At 38.8% G+C, this 19,844-nt stretch overlaps 1 protein-coding gene across 1 annotated transcript in view; it reads right to left on the bottom strand.

Moving 5' to 3' along the window:
* Gnai1 (G protein subunit alpha i1) overlaps positions 1 to 8,574 on the bottom strand; it is an 84,043-nt gene extending 75,469 nt beyond the window's left edge. The window contains exon 1 of the mRNA XM_027926518.2: positions 8,144 to 8,574. Coding sequence (XP_027782319.1) covers positions 8,144 to 8,261 — 118 coding nt within the window. The 5' untranslated portion in view covers positions 8,262 to 8,574. The remainder of the gene's footprint in view (positions 1 to 8,143) is intronic.
* Positions 8,575 to 19,844: the final 11,270 nt, after the last annotated feature.

Raw genomic sequence — 19,844 nt, 5'->3', positions numbered from 1 at the left:
GCTTAAAATCCACTCTGTATATAATTCTTAACATAGTACAGATATTTACCTGGTCTAGTCCTAATAAGGAGCCTGTTACCAGAAATTCCAATTCCACAAGTAATCTAGGGTGGGATCAGAAACTAGTAATTAAAATTGATTTTGTACTTCTTGAAGTCTTTGCCATACACACACCCTTGCTAAGAAAAGCCAACAAAGGGATTAACGTCTATGACAAAAAATGGATCAAACTGCAGGGAGGGCTGATCTCAAAGTCTCTAAAGTGTTTATAATAACAGCTTATATTTATTAAGTACTTATTGCCACATTCTAGTCTCAGTACGTCAGTACATTAGCTTACTCTGTCCCTGGCCCTGTGAGGTAGATACGTTTATCATCCAGCATTTACAGAAAAGAAAACTGAAGCTTAAATAATGTGGATAACCTGTCCAAGGTCCCAAGAAAAAACATTTTACCACCAGAGTTCTAGGTCAACTGCTTTATCCCCTATCGGGAGAGTTTCCCTACAGAACTGAATAAACCTTGGAGGATAAATTTCCTTATGCAGAAAGAATAGAAGAAAACTAAATTCACCATTCACTAACAGCAGAGTCTCTTCTAAACTGTATTTCTATACAACATAGAGTTTACAGTCAATTAGAATTAAAGAAACAGCTCAGAAATACATGAAAGAAACTGACAGATTTAGAACCACAATAATTCCTGAGAGTCATTCTATGTCCACCTCTACCCCTGCCCCACAGGACCAATACTAAGGTACCCAATACTGAATCTCATCTCTCTTAGTGTCTATTATCATTTTATTACTTCCCCATATGCCATTATGATGAATCATTTTCATGCATCTGGTTTACTTCCCTAAGTAGACTGCACGTTCTCTTAATGATCTGGTAAGCCTAAGGCATAGCTGGACCTCCCCAAAGCACAGAACACACTTTACAAATGCAGCCAAGGATTTCCACCACATAAAGGCTGGCAAGACATAAAACACACTGGGGATGAGCACCCTGCTGGCTCCTGAAAGCCAAGGTTACCAATAATCACACCATCCTGTGTGATATACACAGCTGTGAGAACACAGCACATGCCACACAGAATTGGGCATTTTAAGAAAGTGTTCAAATGTGAAGCAGCAATGAAACAATACTGAAGAAAACAAAGTACTCAAATGGTACATATGAAAATCCTACTTTAAATTAGCTGAATCACAATTTTTTTCTGATCATGCAATAATTTGTCATGCTGATTAACTTAATTTTTGAATGAATGTTAGGAATAATATAGGTTTTAGTTACTCTAACAACCAAGATTTTTTTTAAAAAAAAGTGCATATATTGTGGCAAAATTCACTTAATTACTCAAAGTACAAAGAAAATAAATCAATTCTCTATTTCTGAAGGACAAAATTAATGTTCACTATGGCATTCATTCATTCAAACAACATTTATTTGTGAAATGGATACTATATGCCATTCCATCAGATGATAAACAAGTTCTACAGGATTCATGTTCTAAGGGAGCTGATGCCATAGAAACAAACTATTAGAACAAGTAAATGCACAGAATGATTTTAGTATGGTGTAAGCAGGAAGGGCAAGGAAGAGTAATTTTGGCTGGATGATCAAGAAAAACTTCACTGAAGAGGAGACAAACAAAAGCATTTCTCTTTCACATCATGACTTGAGTAAAATACCAGGGGTTCAATATTAAATGCCAGAAACTGGTGATTTTAGGGTTACCATAGTTACATAAAGTATGAAGGATTAGAGAATATAAAATTATAATCATTATGCTTTCCCTAAAGTATAATTCATGTGATATCAATAAAGATACCTGGGAGAGGGGGCACTGCTTTAACAAACATTTAAAAATGTTGAAATGGCTTTGGATTTGGGAAATAGGCAAAGGCTGAAAGAATATTAAGGAACATGATAGAAAAGGCCTTGGCTGTTTCTGTAACTGTTAGGAGAGACCTGATATTAATGCCTCTCCTCGCGAGGGCGCAGAAAGAACTGAGAAGCATGATGGAGGAAATTTATTTCATCCTAGAAAATACCTAAATTACAATGAAAGACTGTGGGAAAGAAACAAAGGCTTTAAATGTGCTGCTGGTGAGAAAGGAAGGGCATCTCACTAGAAATCAGAGGTAAGGGAACACTTGTTATTCAAACGCAGAAAGCTTAGATGAATTGTGTCCTGCTATTATGTAAAATCAAACCTTATGACCCATGAACCCAGATACTGAAATGAAGACATTTCCAAGTTAGGTATTAAAGATGTGGTTTTTCCTTGCTGGTTACATTAAGATGGGAAAAAAAAAAAAAAAAATATGAGACTACAAAATGAAATGCTGTAAGACCACCAAACTGCTATGAGTAAGTACTAGGTTGACAGACTACCAGCTGAGTACACATCCTACCTTTCTTTAGAAAGATAAGCACCCAAGGGCAGAGTCCAGGGTGGCAAAGGCGCACTCAAGTCACAGAGGTCTATTCCTAGCTCTTGAAACCTAACGTAGTTTTGGCTGTACTTGAGATAGATAATTCTTTTTTCCTTTCCATTTTCTCCCTTTTGAAATGACAATGTCTGTAATTGATAACCTGTGCCTGTCCCACCATTATAATCTGGGATAATACAACTTGTTTTATAGTTCACCAGTTCACAGATTAAAAGGATTTATCCTAGTACTGATTAGACCCCAAATTGCACCCATTCCTGAGTTAGATCCGGAGCTTTGGAATTTGAGTAGGTTCTATAATGAGTTGAAGCTTTTGCAGATGTTGGAAGGTGGTGAATGCATTTTTTCATGAAAAAATGGACTTGAATTTTTAGGATCCAGATGGTGAACTATGGTAGGCACTATAATAGACCCCAGAGAGACATATCCTCCAATCCCTGAAACCTGCAAATATGTTACCTTACATGGTAAAAAGAATATTACAGGTATAATTTGATTAAGAATTTTGATGTGGGGCTGTTATCCTGCAAGGGTTCTCATAAATGAAAGCAGAAGTCAGGAGAGGGAAGCCAAAGGAGGGAAACCACCAATCACAGTTGCCTCTGAAGATGGGGAAAGGCACCATGAGCCAATGAAAGCAGGCAGCCCCTTAACAGAGCCTGGGGAAGGGAAAGGGACTCTTCTAGAAAGTGCAGAAGAAAAGCCCTGATTTTTAGCCCTGTGCATACCCTCTGTGGATTTCTAAACTCTAACTATGTAATAATATTTTTTTCAGAAGTTGCTAAGCATATAGTAATAAATATTCATTTTAAAATTAGTTTGTTATTTATCTTAGGGTTTTTAATTATAGTTTAATAAATTATACCAGAAAACAGCCTAAGATTAGGTACTGTTAACTTTAGTTCACAGGCTCAAATGCCATCTGGGATCTGAACTTCACCAATGTCATACTCTGGGTAGTCACACACTGAGTAAAATGCAGGCCAGGACATGTGATCAAGAAATACGTGACCTAGAAATGCGGCCAATACACTCAAGTCCCCTTGCATGAATCTGCTCTATCTTAAGTTTTCCAGGGCAATGAGAAGTGTGTAACAAAATAAGAATGTGGCTGGATAGTTCATTTTGGTTTAAAAAACTATAGCAATCTTTTTCATGTTTAAATAACATCTACTAAATCCTGTAAGCAATTATATTTCCTACTATTTTCCACTAAAACCTAAAAGGTAGGCATTATGTTTGCTATCCTTGATAAATTCTTTATAAAAGAGGCCAAAATAAATTCTAGAAAATGAGATATACCTTCACCAAAAAAAAAAAAAAATTAAGGAAAAACATCACAGCTTCAACAGACATAGCAGATTCCCCATCAATAGAGATTTTGTCTAATTTTTTGTCAAAGAATATAATGACTATGAAAAACATTACATATGGAAAATAAAATACTAAACCAAATTGCTTGCTTTTATTTTAATTTTGTTTCTATTTGCTTTTAAATACCATTCATTAACTTTGGTCATCATACATGTTCTTCTATTCCCTTTTTCTTTCTTTCTTTACTTTTCTTTTCTTTTGTTTTTTTTTTAAACACTGTTTGGATAGTTATTTATTCCGATAAATACTGAAAATGGCAGAGTATGTGGTTTATATTCCAGAAAGCAGAAAGATAATTTTACATCATTTAGAGCACATTTTACACATGACAAAGTAGAAGCGTTGCTAAGAACACAAAGATGAAGATTCTGCTGCTAAAGTGCTCACAGTAATAGCGAAACAAGCAGGGCCTAAGTCTCAACTGCTAGGAACCAAGACCAAAATAGCTTTAACATATGTTAACTGCTCCTGCTTGGAGGAGAGCACCCTGAGGAAAACAGTGTAAAACTCAAGAAAGCCAGGTCTAAAAGAAAGTTTTTGATCAAGCTAGTATTATGATACCAGAAGAACAGGCTTAAAGGAAAGACTAGAAGCAGGAGAGCCTACTGGAATCAGGCTGTCAGAAGGAGAGAACCTGAACTATGAATTTGAGAATGAAAAACAGAAGATGCAGAAAAATCTCGAATCTCAGCACATAATTTTATACCACCTGTGGCTTCTATCAAAAGTATCTAATAATACAAGATAAACCAGGCAGAGAGAAGCACACAACCCACGTTTAAATACCAGATCCATTGGTTCAAGGAAATAGGTTTGCACTACTTAAGATCCTCAGCCAATTGGAAGGAAAAAAGCTAAAGCAATGAAATAAGTCCTGCAATGCCATAATTTCTCAACTAGGGAAGTCACACAGGACAAGTTCAAAGAGAGTGAAAAGATTAATGATGTAGCATCCCAAATAGCTGGTTTATAGTAGCAATGGAAAAATATGCAGGAAACAGAAGAGCTGCAACTTCTCATTTATTTTTTCCCAACCCTGCGATATTAAACTAAGCTAGAGAAGAAGATGAAGGTATGGATTTTTGTTTGCTGGTCTGGTTGTGGAGATATACGGAGTCAAGAAAAGGACAAAGGTATAATGAAGTACAAACATTTGAAGTGATATTGTGATTTAGGAATAAGCTAATTCATGAAAACTGTAATTTTATAAAATCAGTAGTACACCATAGTCTTACTGAAAAGCATTTGAAGACTAATGACACTGACCTTAAAAAGATGGTAAGTTACATCCTCAAAGATACAACAATACAAATATTTTCCTTTGTTAACAAGTACCCATATATAATGGAAAGAAACTTTTCTTTTTATTTCTTTCATTAATTTTTCTCTATTTAGGATTATATTATAACACTATGAAACCTGAAAATTAGACCTGAAAGCCTTAAATCACCCAAACCATGACCTAATTTCGTTTAGGTCAATGATTAGATGAGGTCCTCTCTTTTTCAAGCCCTAATTTACTGTGCTAAATTAGGATAGTGAAATGCCTCTGATATAAATTATATATATTAGACATCCCAGCACCAAATCTTTACTAATAATGTGCAAATCTTATTCTTTAATCTTTCAGTCCAAATATCTAAAGACTATATATTCTCTAGCAAAAAACACAACATAATGAACTATTAATATACCATGTTGGTACTCTAAAGATATTGTACTTTAAATAAAATTTGAAAAATCATTTAATGAGAAAAAACAAAATAATTGATGAGGAAAAACAACTGATGTAAATGTAAGTGACATTGTTATAGATTATCCAGAATCCATTTTACATTTCTAGTTGATTCAATTGCTATGTTTTAAATGGAATGATTCCATTGAGCTGCTTACACACATAGCCTTTAAACATCCAAAAATGAACCAAAGGTCGCAATTCACTGCTAAAGTCAAATTAGGGGGGAAAAATGTTTTCAAGCCTTTCAAGAATTAAGATTTATGAAATAAGTAAGCCAGCATTCTGTTTATAGGGTGTTGGAAGTCTGGGCAAAGGGTAGAGTGGAGTGGGGTAAGACAGATGAGAGTGTTAGACCAACAACAGTTAGGGAAGTAACTGGATTCCTGTAGAAAGAAGAGATGCAGGGAAGTGCAAAAGCCCAAGCTAGATTAGACAACTGAAGGAAATCAGTTGCCTAATTAAAAAAAAAAAAAAAAAAAAAATCTTTTTGGAATCTTTCTAATGTCACTGGTAAGAAGAAATAAAGATTCCATAATTTCTTCTGAAAATCAGGACTCTCCTTCAACTTCCTCATAAATCACCATAGATGACTGTAGCAATTCAGCTTTAGGGTCTACACTGTATTAAACTATATATGTTAATCTAGAACAGTAGTTCTCAATGAAGGTTACATTTTTCCCCAGGAGACATATGACAACATTTTTAAGGGTCACAGTTTGGTATGGGGAGCAGCTGTTGGCATCTAATGGATGGTGGCTAAAGATGCTGTAAACATCCTTACAGTGCACAAGATAACCTGACTGCAAAGAATTATCAAGTTCAAAATGCCAACAGTACTAGGTTAAGAAACACTGATCTCTCCTGAATACTATTCAAGCAACAACCTACTTCTTGGACCTTTATCCTAGCCCATGTCTAACAGTTAATTAAAGGACTAAACCACCACCACCCAAAGACCCATTTTTCAATTGGTTTAAACATGGTGGATGGTTGGTTCCAACTAAAAGTCACACAGAAATAAATAGAGATAATGTATCAGAGCAGAAAACCAGAAAAAGAACTTTTAAATCCTTTCATTTCATTTCTGTCTAGAACGATTCACTTTACAAGAGGAGCATTTACATGGTTCCATTATCAAGCTGTGTGTCTTCTATAGCCAATACTCTGAAAATTCACTGGCGTCGTCAAAATACAATATATCTTATTAATTAAAAACTTAGGTTAACAGTATTTACAAAGAAAGATTTATGCTGGAGGCTGCGGAGGGTGAAAAAGCCACCAGGTCTTTAAAATGCAAAGTTATTTCACAGTTTGCTTGCAAAATGACTCAGATCATTATTACTTTTAGTCATGCCAAGTTTGCTTCTAAGCCTACTAGTAATGGAGAAAGAAAAAAAAAAAAAAAAAAGCCCACCATTTTTTCCTGCAGTCATTAAACCAATAAAACTGGAGCTTACTGAAAATGAATTTAAGCAATATTTCTCTTTTATTATAACTTATATAAAAAAATACAAGCTGAAAGTGCAAATGAAGATTTTAAGAAACCTTTCATCTATCTAATACTTAGAGTGTGGGAAGAAATCAAACAAAAGGAACCCCTAACTCAGAGATTTAAAGATCTTAAACTGTGAATATTATCACAATGTTTCCCTCAGTCAAGTGTCCCTGGGTTACTCTAATTCTCTTCCCGTTCAAACAATTGGAAAAAGATCTCCACGTCGCACTTCAGCAAGAGAACAGGGCTAAGAACAAATCAAAGCCTGGCGTGCACCTGGCAAACCCCATTCATCAGAAACCATGGCAGTAGAGAAAATCCTGTTGTTCCGGTGACCCCTCTGCACCTTTCACAGCGGTTCCACCACTGAAGTATCCTCCTTACCTACTACTGGAGCAAACGCAACCCAACTTTGGTGGTTTCCCTACCCCCACAGTGATAAAAATCAAATGTCCAGCATAGCTTATTTCCTTACGCAGGGTAAACATAATCGGTGCTTTTTAACACTCACTGAGTCGCCATAGGAACTTGACAGTAAAGACACATTTCAACCCTACAGAGGCCCCAGGAAAGGTGCACTGACTTCACCAAAAGCGGCACTCCTGGTGTGAGAAAAACCACAAACGAGAAACCACCCTCTGGATGAAAGGTTTTCCGGGAAAGGGGCGGGGTGTCTTTTATTTTCTTGACATGAATACCCCTTCGTATTTGTAAGGCTCAGCTAAACTTCAAAGAAAAGGGTTTACACGGGATCTGCCGCCTCAAAATGCAGCTCGGCTTCCAGTGGGGTCACTAAAGCACCGAGCGCAGCGCAATGCCTGCCCTACCGCGGGGAGATCTCAGCGCCTGGCAGGAGGGCGGAAGGGGACCTAGGAGGGGACCCGCCTCGGCTCCGCACCGCAAGGGCCACACTCGCACTCCGAACCAACCTCGCTCGGGCGCTGCCAGACGCGCCCTCGCCTGCTGTCACGCGTTCCCTCCGGTTTCCCGACGCCGAGGGGCCCACAGCGGCCCCCGCCGCGCCCAGCCCACTCGCTCATTCGCCCGCCCCGGCACCTAGCCCTTCGGCCAGCCTCACCGAGCAGCAGCAGCTTGACCTCGCGCGCCGCCTTCTCGCCATCCTCGCGGAGGTTCCGGTCGATCATCTTACTCCTCTCCACCGCCGCCTTGTCCTCGGCGCTCAGCGTACAGCCCATGGTGCCTAGAGCGAGAGCCTGCCGCCGCTCCCTCCGCGCCCGCTTGCTGCCTCGGAACACAGGTGAAAGCTCTCTTTCGAATACCTCCCAACGCCGGCCACACCACCCCCACTACGTCCTAAACGGAGTCCAGAGAAACGCTTTCCGCAAACGAGCAAACAGCCCTGGGCGACTAGTTCCCCGGCCGGGCTCCGCTTTTGGCGCCGCTCAGCGCCGGGAGACCCAGGTTTGATGGCTCTGGCTTCAGAGGCTACCGCCCTCCAGCCAGTGGCCGAGCCGCAGCCTCGCAAAGCTCAGGCGAGTTCCGCGTCCGCGCGCCGCCGCGGCCCCGCCCCTGCCCGCCTCTCCCGCCACCCCGCGACCAGTCCCAGAGCGCGCTCCCGCGCACGTGCCCTCGGACAGCGCCCCCTCCGAAGGGCCGCGCGCCCGCGTGGCCGCCGACCACGGCGCCGCGCACTGCGCGAGGGCCCCGCGCCCCCGCGCGCCCCCTGGAAGTGCCAGAGAGCGAGGAATTGCCCGAGGGGCTGTGGCCTCAGGCCCTCGCGCTCCCTAACCCTGCGCCCGCGGCGGGAATGGGGTAATTTCTCCGGGTTTACTGATACCAAGGAATGTGTGCGTACCTGCCCCTCTACCGATGGGGATGGGAGAGCTGCCAAAGTTGGAAGCCCAGAAAAGCCTGTCCAGGGCGTTTGAGCAAACAAACAAGGGTTTTCAAAATGTAAAACGGTGTCGGCCGGCGTTCAGGGCGGTGGGAAAGATAGGAAGCTGCAAATGGAGCCGCGGTGAGACCAGAGGTGGGGACAGTGGGAAACAGAAGTCAGGAGATGGGGTGGTAGTGGGCACCAAGGTCAACTTCCTTCCATTTTTCTTTCTTTCCCTTTTTCCTTCCTTTGTCGTCTTCCTTTTCATAAACAGATTATAATTTTAAGGATTTCTTCATAACCTTAGAAAATGTGAGACCAAAAATCAAAGAGTATATTTAAAAATGACAAGAGCAATAAAACACACCCACACAAACAAGTCGGCTCCACAGCGGTAGCAGATCTCTAGGGCACATGTAAGCTCCCATGCCAAGTTTTGAACCAGTATTTATGACCATGACCCTAACTCCTGTGCCAATGGGCATGCCATTCTTTTTTGGAAGCTATGGCTTCCTTGCACATAAAATGAGGAGTTGTGCGATATTGTTTCCTCCTTCCAACTCCGGCAGGCAGGGATGATGCATTCATCCACCCAACACCAAATGGATGAGGATAGATTTAATGTCTCATTTCTCAATGCTTATTGTTCTAAGTTTTTCCTTACAAACACCACAGGAAAAAAACCTTGACTGATGGAAAGATGAAACTAGTGTCAAAGAAAAATGTCTTCCTTGATGTATTAATTTTTTTTAATTGCTTTTAGGTTTCCATTCAGAAGTCTTATTTTCTAAAAATCATTTGAGAAAACCGAGCTTGAGTTTTTCTAAGAAATTGAGATTGAATTGATGACACGGGTAGAGGGCAGAATACTTTTAGGTTGGGTCATTCAGACCAGGCCTGTAAGCTAGTTCTGCTCTACACCCCACTGGCCATGCTTGTGCTCCAAACCATGAGAGCGAGTTGGATTGTCAATTCCTTCTATATGGGACCTGCCCTTTCCTGTTTTCCCCGAAGTCATACCTGCGATATGATTTCAAAACCTGCCTAAATTTTCCTATGGCCTTTTGTAATATAACAACAAAAAGGAGCAATCTTCAATGGTACATAATCACCTTCTACCCTCATTATAATTCCTGGCACATTACATGTCCATCAGGAACTCTGAAATTAAATTTAATGAAATCAACTTTCAACACAGTATTTCCGTATTAGTCATTTGGGCTGATCTGTTACTATCTTTCCTATAAGCTTCAGGCCAGATGGAGTGTAGGATCAACAGTTTTAGCCAAAGAGGAATCAATTATGACGGAGTACTGGTAGAAACCACTACAGAACTTGTGTTTTGGAGAAATGAAGTTGTAATGAAATTATACACATTATCTCTATCAATTTGGAAAGCTTGTCAAGTAGTTGAGTAGCTTATATGTAGTACATAGACAATTAAGGACTGCAAATTAATCTTATGTGAAATAAAACTTCTAAGAGGATACAAAGTAATGAAATAATCAGTATGGAAGGAAATTCCAAGAGAAAAAAGTTTGAAAAAAATATTGAAGGAAGTGATAACAGGATATTAGAGGCGAGTTTGAAGGAGAATATATTAGTCAGTACCATCTGCCAAAACAAAATACCATAGACTGGATGGGAATAATGTCTCATGTTTCTGGAGGCCAGTAAGCCAAAGATTAAGGTGTCAACTGATTGAGATCTCTTGTGAAGCCCCTTTTCCTAGCTTGTAGATGACTGCCTTCTTTCTGTATCTTCACATGGTGGAAAGTAAGAAGCTGGGGAGGTATAAGAGAGAGGGAGAGAAGGGAAAGGGAGAGAAAAGCCATGTTTGCTTTCTCTTCCTTTTCTTATAGGGTCACTAATCTTGGCATAGATATTCCACCTTCAGGACCACTAAACTAAATCAGCTATCCAAGGTTCTCCCTCCAACTACTATCACATTGGGGTTTAGGACTTCAACATATGAATCTGGGGGAGATATACACATTCAGTCCAGAATAGTGAATTTTTGTTTCAGAGGAATGACAAAGTACACAAAAATAGTGATTATTTAATAATTTAAAGGTAGTTTGGCTATAATGAATGATAAGATATATATGGGACAATATTGAAAGAGCTTTACATCTTAAGGTATTAAGAGCTGGACTTGACACAGTGAATACTAAGTGTCCCACACATTCTCCTGAGTTGGGTAATAGATGGTTAAGAAAAAATAAAAACCCTCTTACCATATGTGTAAAATAAATGAGTTACCAACAAGTGCATGGTATTAGTAATCCAAACATGGGGTGATAAGAGAGTCATTCAGACTAATAACTTACATAGTTATGAGGTTGTGAAATATGATTCAACAACCTTTTCAAGGAGGTGGAGCAGACATTATTAACTCATCTATTTTATAGAAAGTGAAAGAGAGAAATTTAAATTGCAGAGGTTAAAGCATTCTACTTCAGAATAGTGTTTTTCCTTATGAACATCATATGTTTCTTTAACCTCTTTATTGAGACATAAATCACATACCATAGAATTTACCCATTGAAAGCATACAGTTCAATGGCTTTAGTATATTCACAGTTGTGGAGCCACTACCAAATTGTAGAACATTTTCATCACCCCTAAAGGAATCCCTGCATCCATCCCCATCATTCCCCATCGTTCCATTCTGCTAGTCCTAGACACTACCAATTTAAATTCTGCCTCTGTATTTGCATATTCTAGACATTTTATATAAAAGGGATAATATAGATATCGTCTTTTGTAATTGACTTTTTTCACTCAACATAAAATGTTTAAGGTTTATTCATGTTGTAGCAGGTCTCATTACTTCATTTCTTTTTATTGCTGAATAATACTGAGCATCATATGTTAAGAGAGTTAGACATATGTTAAGAGACAAATTGGAACACGTTCAGCTGAAAGCATCAGGCTTTAAGTAACTCAAACTGTGTCATAAGAATAATTGGAGAAACTGGGGATATTTATTGAAGGAACAAGAAGATACAAGTGACTTGACAGTTATTTCCAAATGACTGAAGAGATGTCACAAATCAGAGGAAAGATACACTTTCTGTCCTGCTTCAAGGTCATACATAGACTTAGAAGTACTAAAGGAAAGCTATGACAAGCAAAATTTTATCTTGATGTGAGGAAAAATGTTACACAATTTCTAGGCAGTGATACCAACCAATAGACTAGTGTATGTGCACATGTGAAATAGGCAATCTCAAAAACATTTGACTAAGATGTAAAACTCTCATATTGGGCACAATCTAGAGCTGGGTGAACTCTTAGGATGACTCCCAACTATGAGATTCTATATTATTCAGACATCAAATGGGACTGGTATCAGAGGCTGAGATTGTACTACTTGTAAACTCCTCTGGCCTCAAGTGTTTTCCCTACTCATACTATCCTCAGATAAACACGCAAAAGTGGGAAAGGATAGTTTGAGATATCTTGGTTTGATCTTTTGATGGATTAGCATGAGAATAAAGAGGAACATTGGAAAGAGGATATGACCTGGTAGGTGAAGGGGAGGCAAGATCAGAAGGGCATTGCATATCTTTGGCTAGTTAAGCTGCTAACCAATGTGGCATGTTCACATCTCTTCATTACTGCATTGATGTTTTTGCTTTCTAAAGGAGAAAAATGTTTTGGCACAAGCTAGGCATATTTAGAAAGATAGAGGGAGCAACATGGCATCTATAACCTTCTGTAGAATGATATAAGGCCCCAAACTCAAAGCATTTTCATTAGAGATATTGTGAGATTCTAGGCAAAGCTTGAAAAGCCAAAACCCATGGAGGGACTTTGCAAAACAAACAGCATTCTTTGAGTACTCAGGTTATATATCACATTGGCAGAGAAATCCTGTGTAGCCATTGACCCTGCGTGTAATATATAACCACTCAGGCATCCAAGCATTGATGAACTGAAGGAAAACATCTAAAGACAACACTTTGAGTATGGACATTTGCATTCTGCTGATGGGTCCTACACCATCAGCAATACTCAAGTCTCCCTCAAGTAGCTTCATAGACAGTGGCTACCACAAAAAAGAACTGTAAAAGAGGGGGAAATGGAAAATACTAGGCAGTGACACCAACCAATAGACTAGTTCATGAGCACTTGTAAACATGATACCACATTGGAGGACTCAGAAATATCTAGGGAATAGGCTGGAGAGATTTAATTTTCTACTGAAGCAGATAAGTCTTGAAGTCACTGTTGATGGGGCAGAGAGGGCAACCTGGCCTCATAAGTAAAGGTGGGAGAAGTTTAAAAAAAAAGAAAGAAATATGTGGTTTTCAATGCATCAAGAGAAAATCACTATGAACAAACATAAAGAAAAGGAAATGGTGGTTGTGGTATAGGGAAGAAACTCTAGCCCAGAAATCAGGCACGCTTATAGCAATTCAGAATTCTGTCTTTAACTCCATATCTGTCTTTTGAAGTCCTTTATCCTCTAATTGCTATATTCCTATCTATAAACATGAACTTATTGAATTAGATCATCAAAACAAAGTTCCAATAATTCTGAATTTGTATTAGGTTGTCATATCATTCTATTTCTGTCATGACTACTCTTCTCTAGTGTCATGAAGGTGGAGAAAATATTATTATGGTACAAAGGAAAGAATATAGTTATGCCACTTTCTTCCTCCACCTCTGACCTGTTCATCTCACTCCTGTTACCTCATCACTATTACTTCTTTAATCCCAAGAGACCTTCCATCTAGTGATCATAGGTCATTTCCCTGAGCTTTATGCCTTCTCATGTTCTAGTTTTTCTCCTTATTCAGCTTATCTTCCATTTTTTCATCAGGATAATCATTCCCTTATATGTACCTTCAAAACATCTCTGCCACTGTAGTCACTAGGAAATACCTAAAATCTGCTTGAATCTACTCTTTGCTTATCTGTGTCTGTACCTATACAGCTAAGTTTCACTGGAGGAAAACACAGTAATCAACAACTCCACCCTTTGATTTGTTCAGGTCAAAAACTTTCAAGTCATCTTTGATTGTTTCCTTTTCTTCAAAGCATATACATTCAAGTTGTCAAAAAATCCTGTCAACACTGTCTTCAAATATATCCAGAATTTTATCCATCTAGACTAATATACCTGAGTTCAAGACATTTATGGAATACTATAATAGCCTGATTTCTGGTCCCTCGGTTTCCACCTTTATCCCTTATTATGTTCCACATAGTAACCAGAGTCATCCTTTCAAAATATCAGAGTTATTCATTTATTTACATGTTGGAAAAAAATCCCAAAGTTCTTATGATGTCATAAAAGGATTGACCTGATTCAACATGCCCACCCCTTTTACCCATATTATATACTATCACCCTCCCTCTTATTCTCTATGGTCAGTCTCTCTGACCCTAGGCTATTCCTTGAATTTGCCTTTGCACTTAAGTTCCACGTACCTAGAACACTACTCAGCCAGATACTTGCTTGACTCACTCCCTTATTTCATTCAGATCTCTGTTCAAATGTCACCTTATCAGAAAGGTATAGTCTCTCCACCCATCATCCTTCTTTATTCCTTTACTATGCACTACGATTTTTTTATAACTCTCATCATAAAGCATATTATTTTTGTGATTACTTATTGCCTATCTTCTCTAATTGAGTATAAATTCAAAAGGTCAGAGGATTTGCTCCCATTGTGTACTATTTTGTGTCCAGTGCCTAAAACAGTAAAATTTATAGTACATGAACAAAGAGGAGGAACAGGATTTAGAGTATAAATTAGTTTTCTAAATTTATTAATACACTTACTCAACAATATTAGTTGAAGACCTATTATGATCCAGGAAGTGTTCTTAACACTGAGAATAAGGTAGTGAATAAGATTAAATTGAGATGGAGATGATAGCAGTGTAGAAGGAAGATATTGAATAAACATGTAAGTAGATTCATTAAATGGGATAAAATAAAAATTGTCCTACATGCTATGAAGATAATAAAACTCACAAGAAAGTACAACAGTTCAGTGTTTTGAGAAGTGGATGTTAAAGCAGAATTTGATGAGATTCTTATTTACTGGGAGATATGGTCACAGAACACAAAGGAGAAAGTGCACAGAAGTAGGGAATACAGCCTTGAAACCAGGGATACAGCTTTGAAAACAGGGCAAGAGAGAAGGAAACACATTTTGTGTCGTAAGAGCCTCTGACCCCGGTGCCACTCTGAGAAGGTCTTAGCAAGGCCTATAAGGATGTCTGCAGAGCCTATCTTGAATGAATATTGCTCATGAGGGGCAATATTATTCACTGGGCAGAAATGGATAAAATGGTCAAGGTCTAGTGTCCCTGCCTTGCAGCCTTGGGTTGGGGGCAGCCTCCCTGGAGTGAGGCCTCGGGCCTAGCTGTGAACTCTGTGGTAGGTCTAAAGATGGGCATTTGGAGCCTGTAGGCCACCTATACTATCCTAAGTGGTGAACTGAACATGCACCTAAGTGGCCACAGTAAGGAGTAATTCTGAAGAAGAGTTAGGCAAATTCACCTGAATGTTCATGGAGGTTGTTCTAAGGAGATGACATGTTTGAGCTGAAACTAAATAACAAGAAGGAAACAGATTTTGCGTGAAAAAGATTTCAACCTCTCTCACAGACAGAGTGCAAGGGCAAAGTCCCTAAGGTAGGACTGAAGTTAGCCTGATTAGTTCCTAGTTCCTCAAGGAACCCAGAATTTAGTAATTGAATATGCAGTAGGAGACAAGAGAGCTGAAGGCTGCCTGGTCAGCAGGGACTAGGTCCTTAGAGCTGTGTAGGCCATCTGAAGGTAATCAGACTTCATTGTAAAATCATTTCCCATTTATTTTAAATTGATATTTTTGTCAATTTCTTCTTCAAAACTGGAGGTACCGGCAATGTTGCACTGTATGAATAATATGATGCATAACTGTTCCTAGCACATCATGTGCTTATAATTATAGTACTGTTTTCTTTCTGCTTTGTGAGATCAGAGTAAGAGCAAAATAGAAGGAAAAAGGAGATTAAGGTAAAGAAATATCTGAGGGCTTTGAAGGGGGATTAGATCCAAAAGGGAAAAATTGCTTTGTACTAAATTCATGATACAATATACACTTGTAGCTTAATGGGTAACAAAATTATGTACGTATACATATATGTATATATTTCTGTGATTCCTATAGGCCATGTATCTTCATGATTCTCAAACTTCCTGCTTTTCTTTGTGATAATAAGGCTAAGCAGGAGGACATGTCTTCTCTTGCTCCCAATATTTGTTTGACTTTACCAAAATTTCATAAGAACGGTCCTAATAAAGAATGAAACCAACCTGGAGCGAAGCTTGAAGCAAGGGCTAGCTTCTCAAGGAAAGAGTTACCTGGCTCTACTAATGCCTGTTTACTACATTGGATTAAAACATAGCTATATTGACACCTCCCCCTCTGTTTATGCTTCCTGCTGGCTCAGCTGTTTTTCCACTCACTGTAACTCTTTGTTTAAGCTGTGAAGCTGACATGTGTGTCTCTTGTTCAGCTCAGCAGGAACTGCAACAGAAGGGTTGATAGAGGACTGGGCCAAAGGGATTCAGAGAAGCACTATTAAGAGCTTTTCTATCCTAATTACTATTAGGAGGAATGTTATTCCAAATAATGGTATTAAGGAGTTTGGCAAACATTTGCCAACAGCAGTACCTTATTAGATTACATATAAATTAGGAGCTAAAAGGGACAAGATATGTTTTAAGATTTTTTTTTTTTTTTAAATAAAAGCTCTTTGTAAGAGTTTAAGATCATTGAGTGGGAGAAAAATGGCATGTGAAGCTTTAAGGCATGGGATTATCCACATTTTCCATATACCATACCAGCCAGCAAAATGGAAAGTCAATCAGTCAAATGCTGAAGATTATATCCTAAATCTTCTGCAAAAAAAAAAAAAAAGAGACAGGGACAAAATAGATCTAATGAAATAAAATCCATGGTCACCTCTCCTGACCTGGCACAGTATCTCTGTACATATCTATGGCACATATCCCTTTGATTTCCAGTTTACTGTTACCCTAACATCCAGGAAGATGCACTAATCAATTCAATAGGCCAACGCCCTAGACATGGAATGGGTCCCAGAACATTGTCTTGTAAAGAGGGGCTCCGCTTACATGTCTTGCTTCTGACCTCCAAGGGTTGGACAGACTCAGGTAGGGCCTCTGTGGGGCTTTCTCTTCCATTTGATTCACCCTAATGGGAACACAGGCTCAAAGCCTGCCTGGTTAAATGTTTCTTGTTGTTGTTGTTCCCACAATTCACTAGGAGGTGCTGCTTAGTCCTCAAACTTCAGCCATACATTCACCCTCTTGCCTTTACTGAGGCTGGACTTTGGATATCTGGGGAAGCATGGTTATTGACAGTGGTACTTTGATCCACAAAGTACTCCTGCCCATTTTCTAAACAGCTCCTGAGAACTCCTACATAAAGAAGAGGCTTTCTGTTGACAGGCACTTTGGAAGCATTTCTTGACCCTACAAAGAAAAGTCAAAATAATTATCTATGTTTTACCTTAATCTCTAATAATTTATAAAACGAAGGTTGTCAATTGATCCACAGGAGGCTGAGCCACTAATAATTGCTTTTTCAACAATAACAAAAAGTTTATTACGAGAATATAGCTAAAAAATAATAAAGTAGAACCAGAATGTTGAAAAAATGGAGAGTAAAGAAAGGCACAGCTCTCTCTTAGAAATTCAGCCTCCCCAAGACTGCTGAGACTGCTTTTTAACATAAGGGAGCTGACTGAGGAAATGTTGGATAGCACAGGGGAGACACTGAAAAGGAGAAGGTAGTGACCTACTGTGATTTCTCTGTGTTCAGTGTTCCTTTTGATGTTGGTTTTATTGTCCTTGTACACAGACAGAAATATTATGTGGTTAGTTTGTTTTAATTCATACATGAAATTCACCACTTTAAAGTAAAGAATTCAGAAAATTTTAGCATGTTCATAATGTTGTGCAACCATTGACAATAATTCCAGAACATTTTCATCACCCCCAAATGAAATCTGCTACCGGTTAGTAGTCACTTCCAATTCCCTACTGTCCCAGCCCATAGCAACCACTAACTATTTTCTGTCTTGTGCATTTGACTATTCTGGACTTTTCATATAAATGGTATCATACAACATATGACTTTTTGTGTCTTCCTTTATACTGTTTCAAACTTCCTCAGTGTGGTAGCATGCATGGGAAATTTATGCCTGAATATATTGCTGAATATTTTTCTATGTATGGATATGATACCTCTTATTTATCCAGACATTAGTCAATTTGGTTTGTTTTTACCTTTTGGCTATTATGAATAGTGCTGATATGAAAATTTATGTACAAATATTGATTTTAATACCTGTTTTTATTTCTCTTAAGCATGTACCTAAGGAGGAGTTGCTGGGTCATATGCTAACTCTTTTTAGGTTTGAGAGCAACTGCCAAGGTGTTTTCCAAAATGGATATATCATTATATTCTCCCTATCAATATATGAGGTTGATGTGGCTTGACTTGAATTCTTAGTCACCTCTGCTGCTAGAACCATAATCAGACTTTGTGTGTCACTGAAATTTCAAAAAGTACAGAAAAAAGAAAAAAAGGAAGTAAATGCCGTGAAGTGCTTGGCCTTCCATTATTATTTAGTGTTTTCATAATTTTAACATTCACTTTAGTCAGACCATTATTACTCATAAGCAAAGGACTGGCACCTATCCTGCTACTGGTTACAGAGTAGGAATTTAGGAAATATATATTCAATGAAAGGAACAGAGAGTACAAGATAATCTTACTGTTTTCATTAAAAACACTGAAGGCATTCATTAAAGGAATGTCTTCTTGATTCTTGCCACGAAGGTATTCTACCACTGTTCTGTCACCGTCATACTATTTGAAGGAAGGAAGTTTAGTGCAATAATACAAACTTCCCTGGGAGGGAAGACATATAGGCTTTATTTCAGTTCTGAGACTCATTTGCTATAAGACATTAGGTAAAGGGTTATCTTCAGTTTCCTCATCTGTTAAGTGGTAATGACATCTGTTGCAGTTACTTGACAAGTTGTTGGGCAGATTACAGGAAATAATGCATTCATAACTCAAATTCAGCTTCTGCCTCCCTGCCCTTGGCATTCGGAGTGGTTGAGTGATGTATGCTCTGCCTCCACCTTTGTTTTAAAACATATCCCCTCTGTTCTATGCTGATCTGGTCCAGACACACTGAATTTATACACACACACACACCTTTCTGGTTCATGCAATGTTCACAGAGAAGACAAAGAACCAAAATTACATGGAAGCAACTGAAACTCACACGCTGGGTATTTTTTAACTTAAAGGTATTTTTTTCCGTGTGTGTGTGTGTGTGTGTGTGTGTGTGTGGCGGGGGGGGGGGCAGTGGGGGTTGGTTTACTGGGGCCGATACTGGAGATTTTTACCATGGAGATTTTTACAAATACTTTACTCCATCAGCATTGATGCACAACACTTTGCCTTACAGATTCCTCTTTCCTGCCTCTTTGTTCCCCAATCCTCTTAGGAGCAGAAGCCAATGCCTTTAGTTTTCTGCAGCAGAGCACCCTAAGCTCTTTTGTTCTTGGAACTCAGCTGGTACCAATGCCCTCAAGCTATCACTTCTCTTTCAAATGGTTTGCCAAAGTATCTTTTTTCCCTGTCAACCAAAATAGTTTCATCCCTTAGAGAAATTCTGTTTCTATCTGTTAATATAATACATTTCCCCCTCCCCATTTCATTCACATGTGAACGTGCTTTGGAAATTTAAAGAGAATAGTAGATACCTAAGGGATTCCATATTCGATGACCCCTTTGTAATAGTAGATTGGGGGATGAGCTCTCTTTCCAATATATTGGAACATAGCAGTACTCATTCAGCAGCCATTTGATTTGTTTCCTCCTTGATCA

The sequence above is a fragment of the Marmota flaviventris genome, chromosome 1 (assembly GCF_047511675.1).
Source record: "Marmota flaviventris isolate mMarFla1 chromosome 1, mMarFla1.hap1, whole genome shotgun sequence".
NCBI classification, from domain to species: Eukaryota; Metazoa; Chordata; class Mammalia; order Rodentia; family Sciuridae; genus Marmota; species Marmota flaviventris.
The sequence above is the reverse complement of the archived record's forward strand: the minus strand, read 5'-3'. Positions and strand labels throughout refer to the sequence as shown.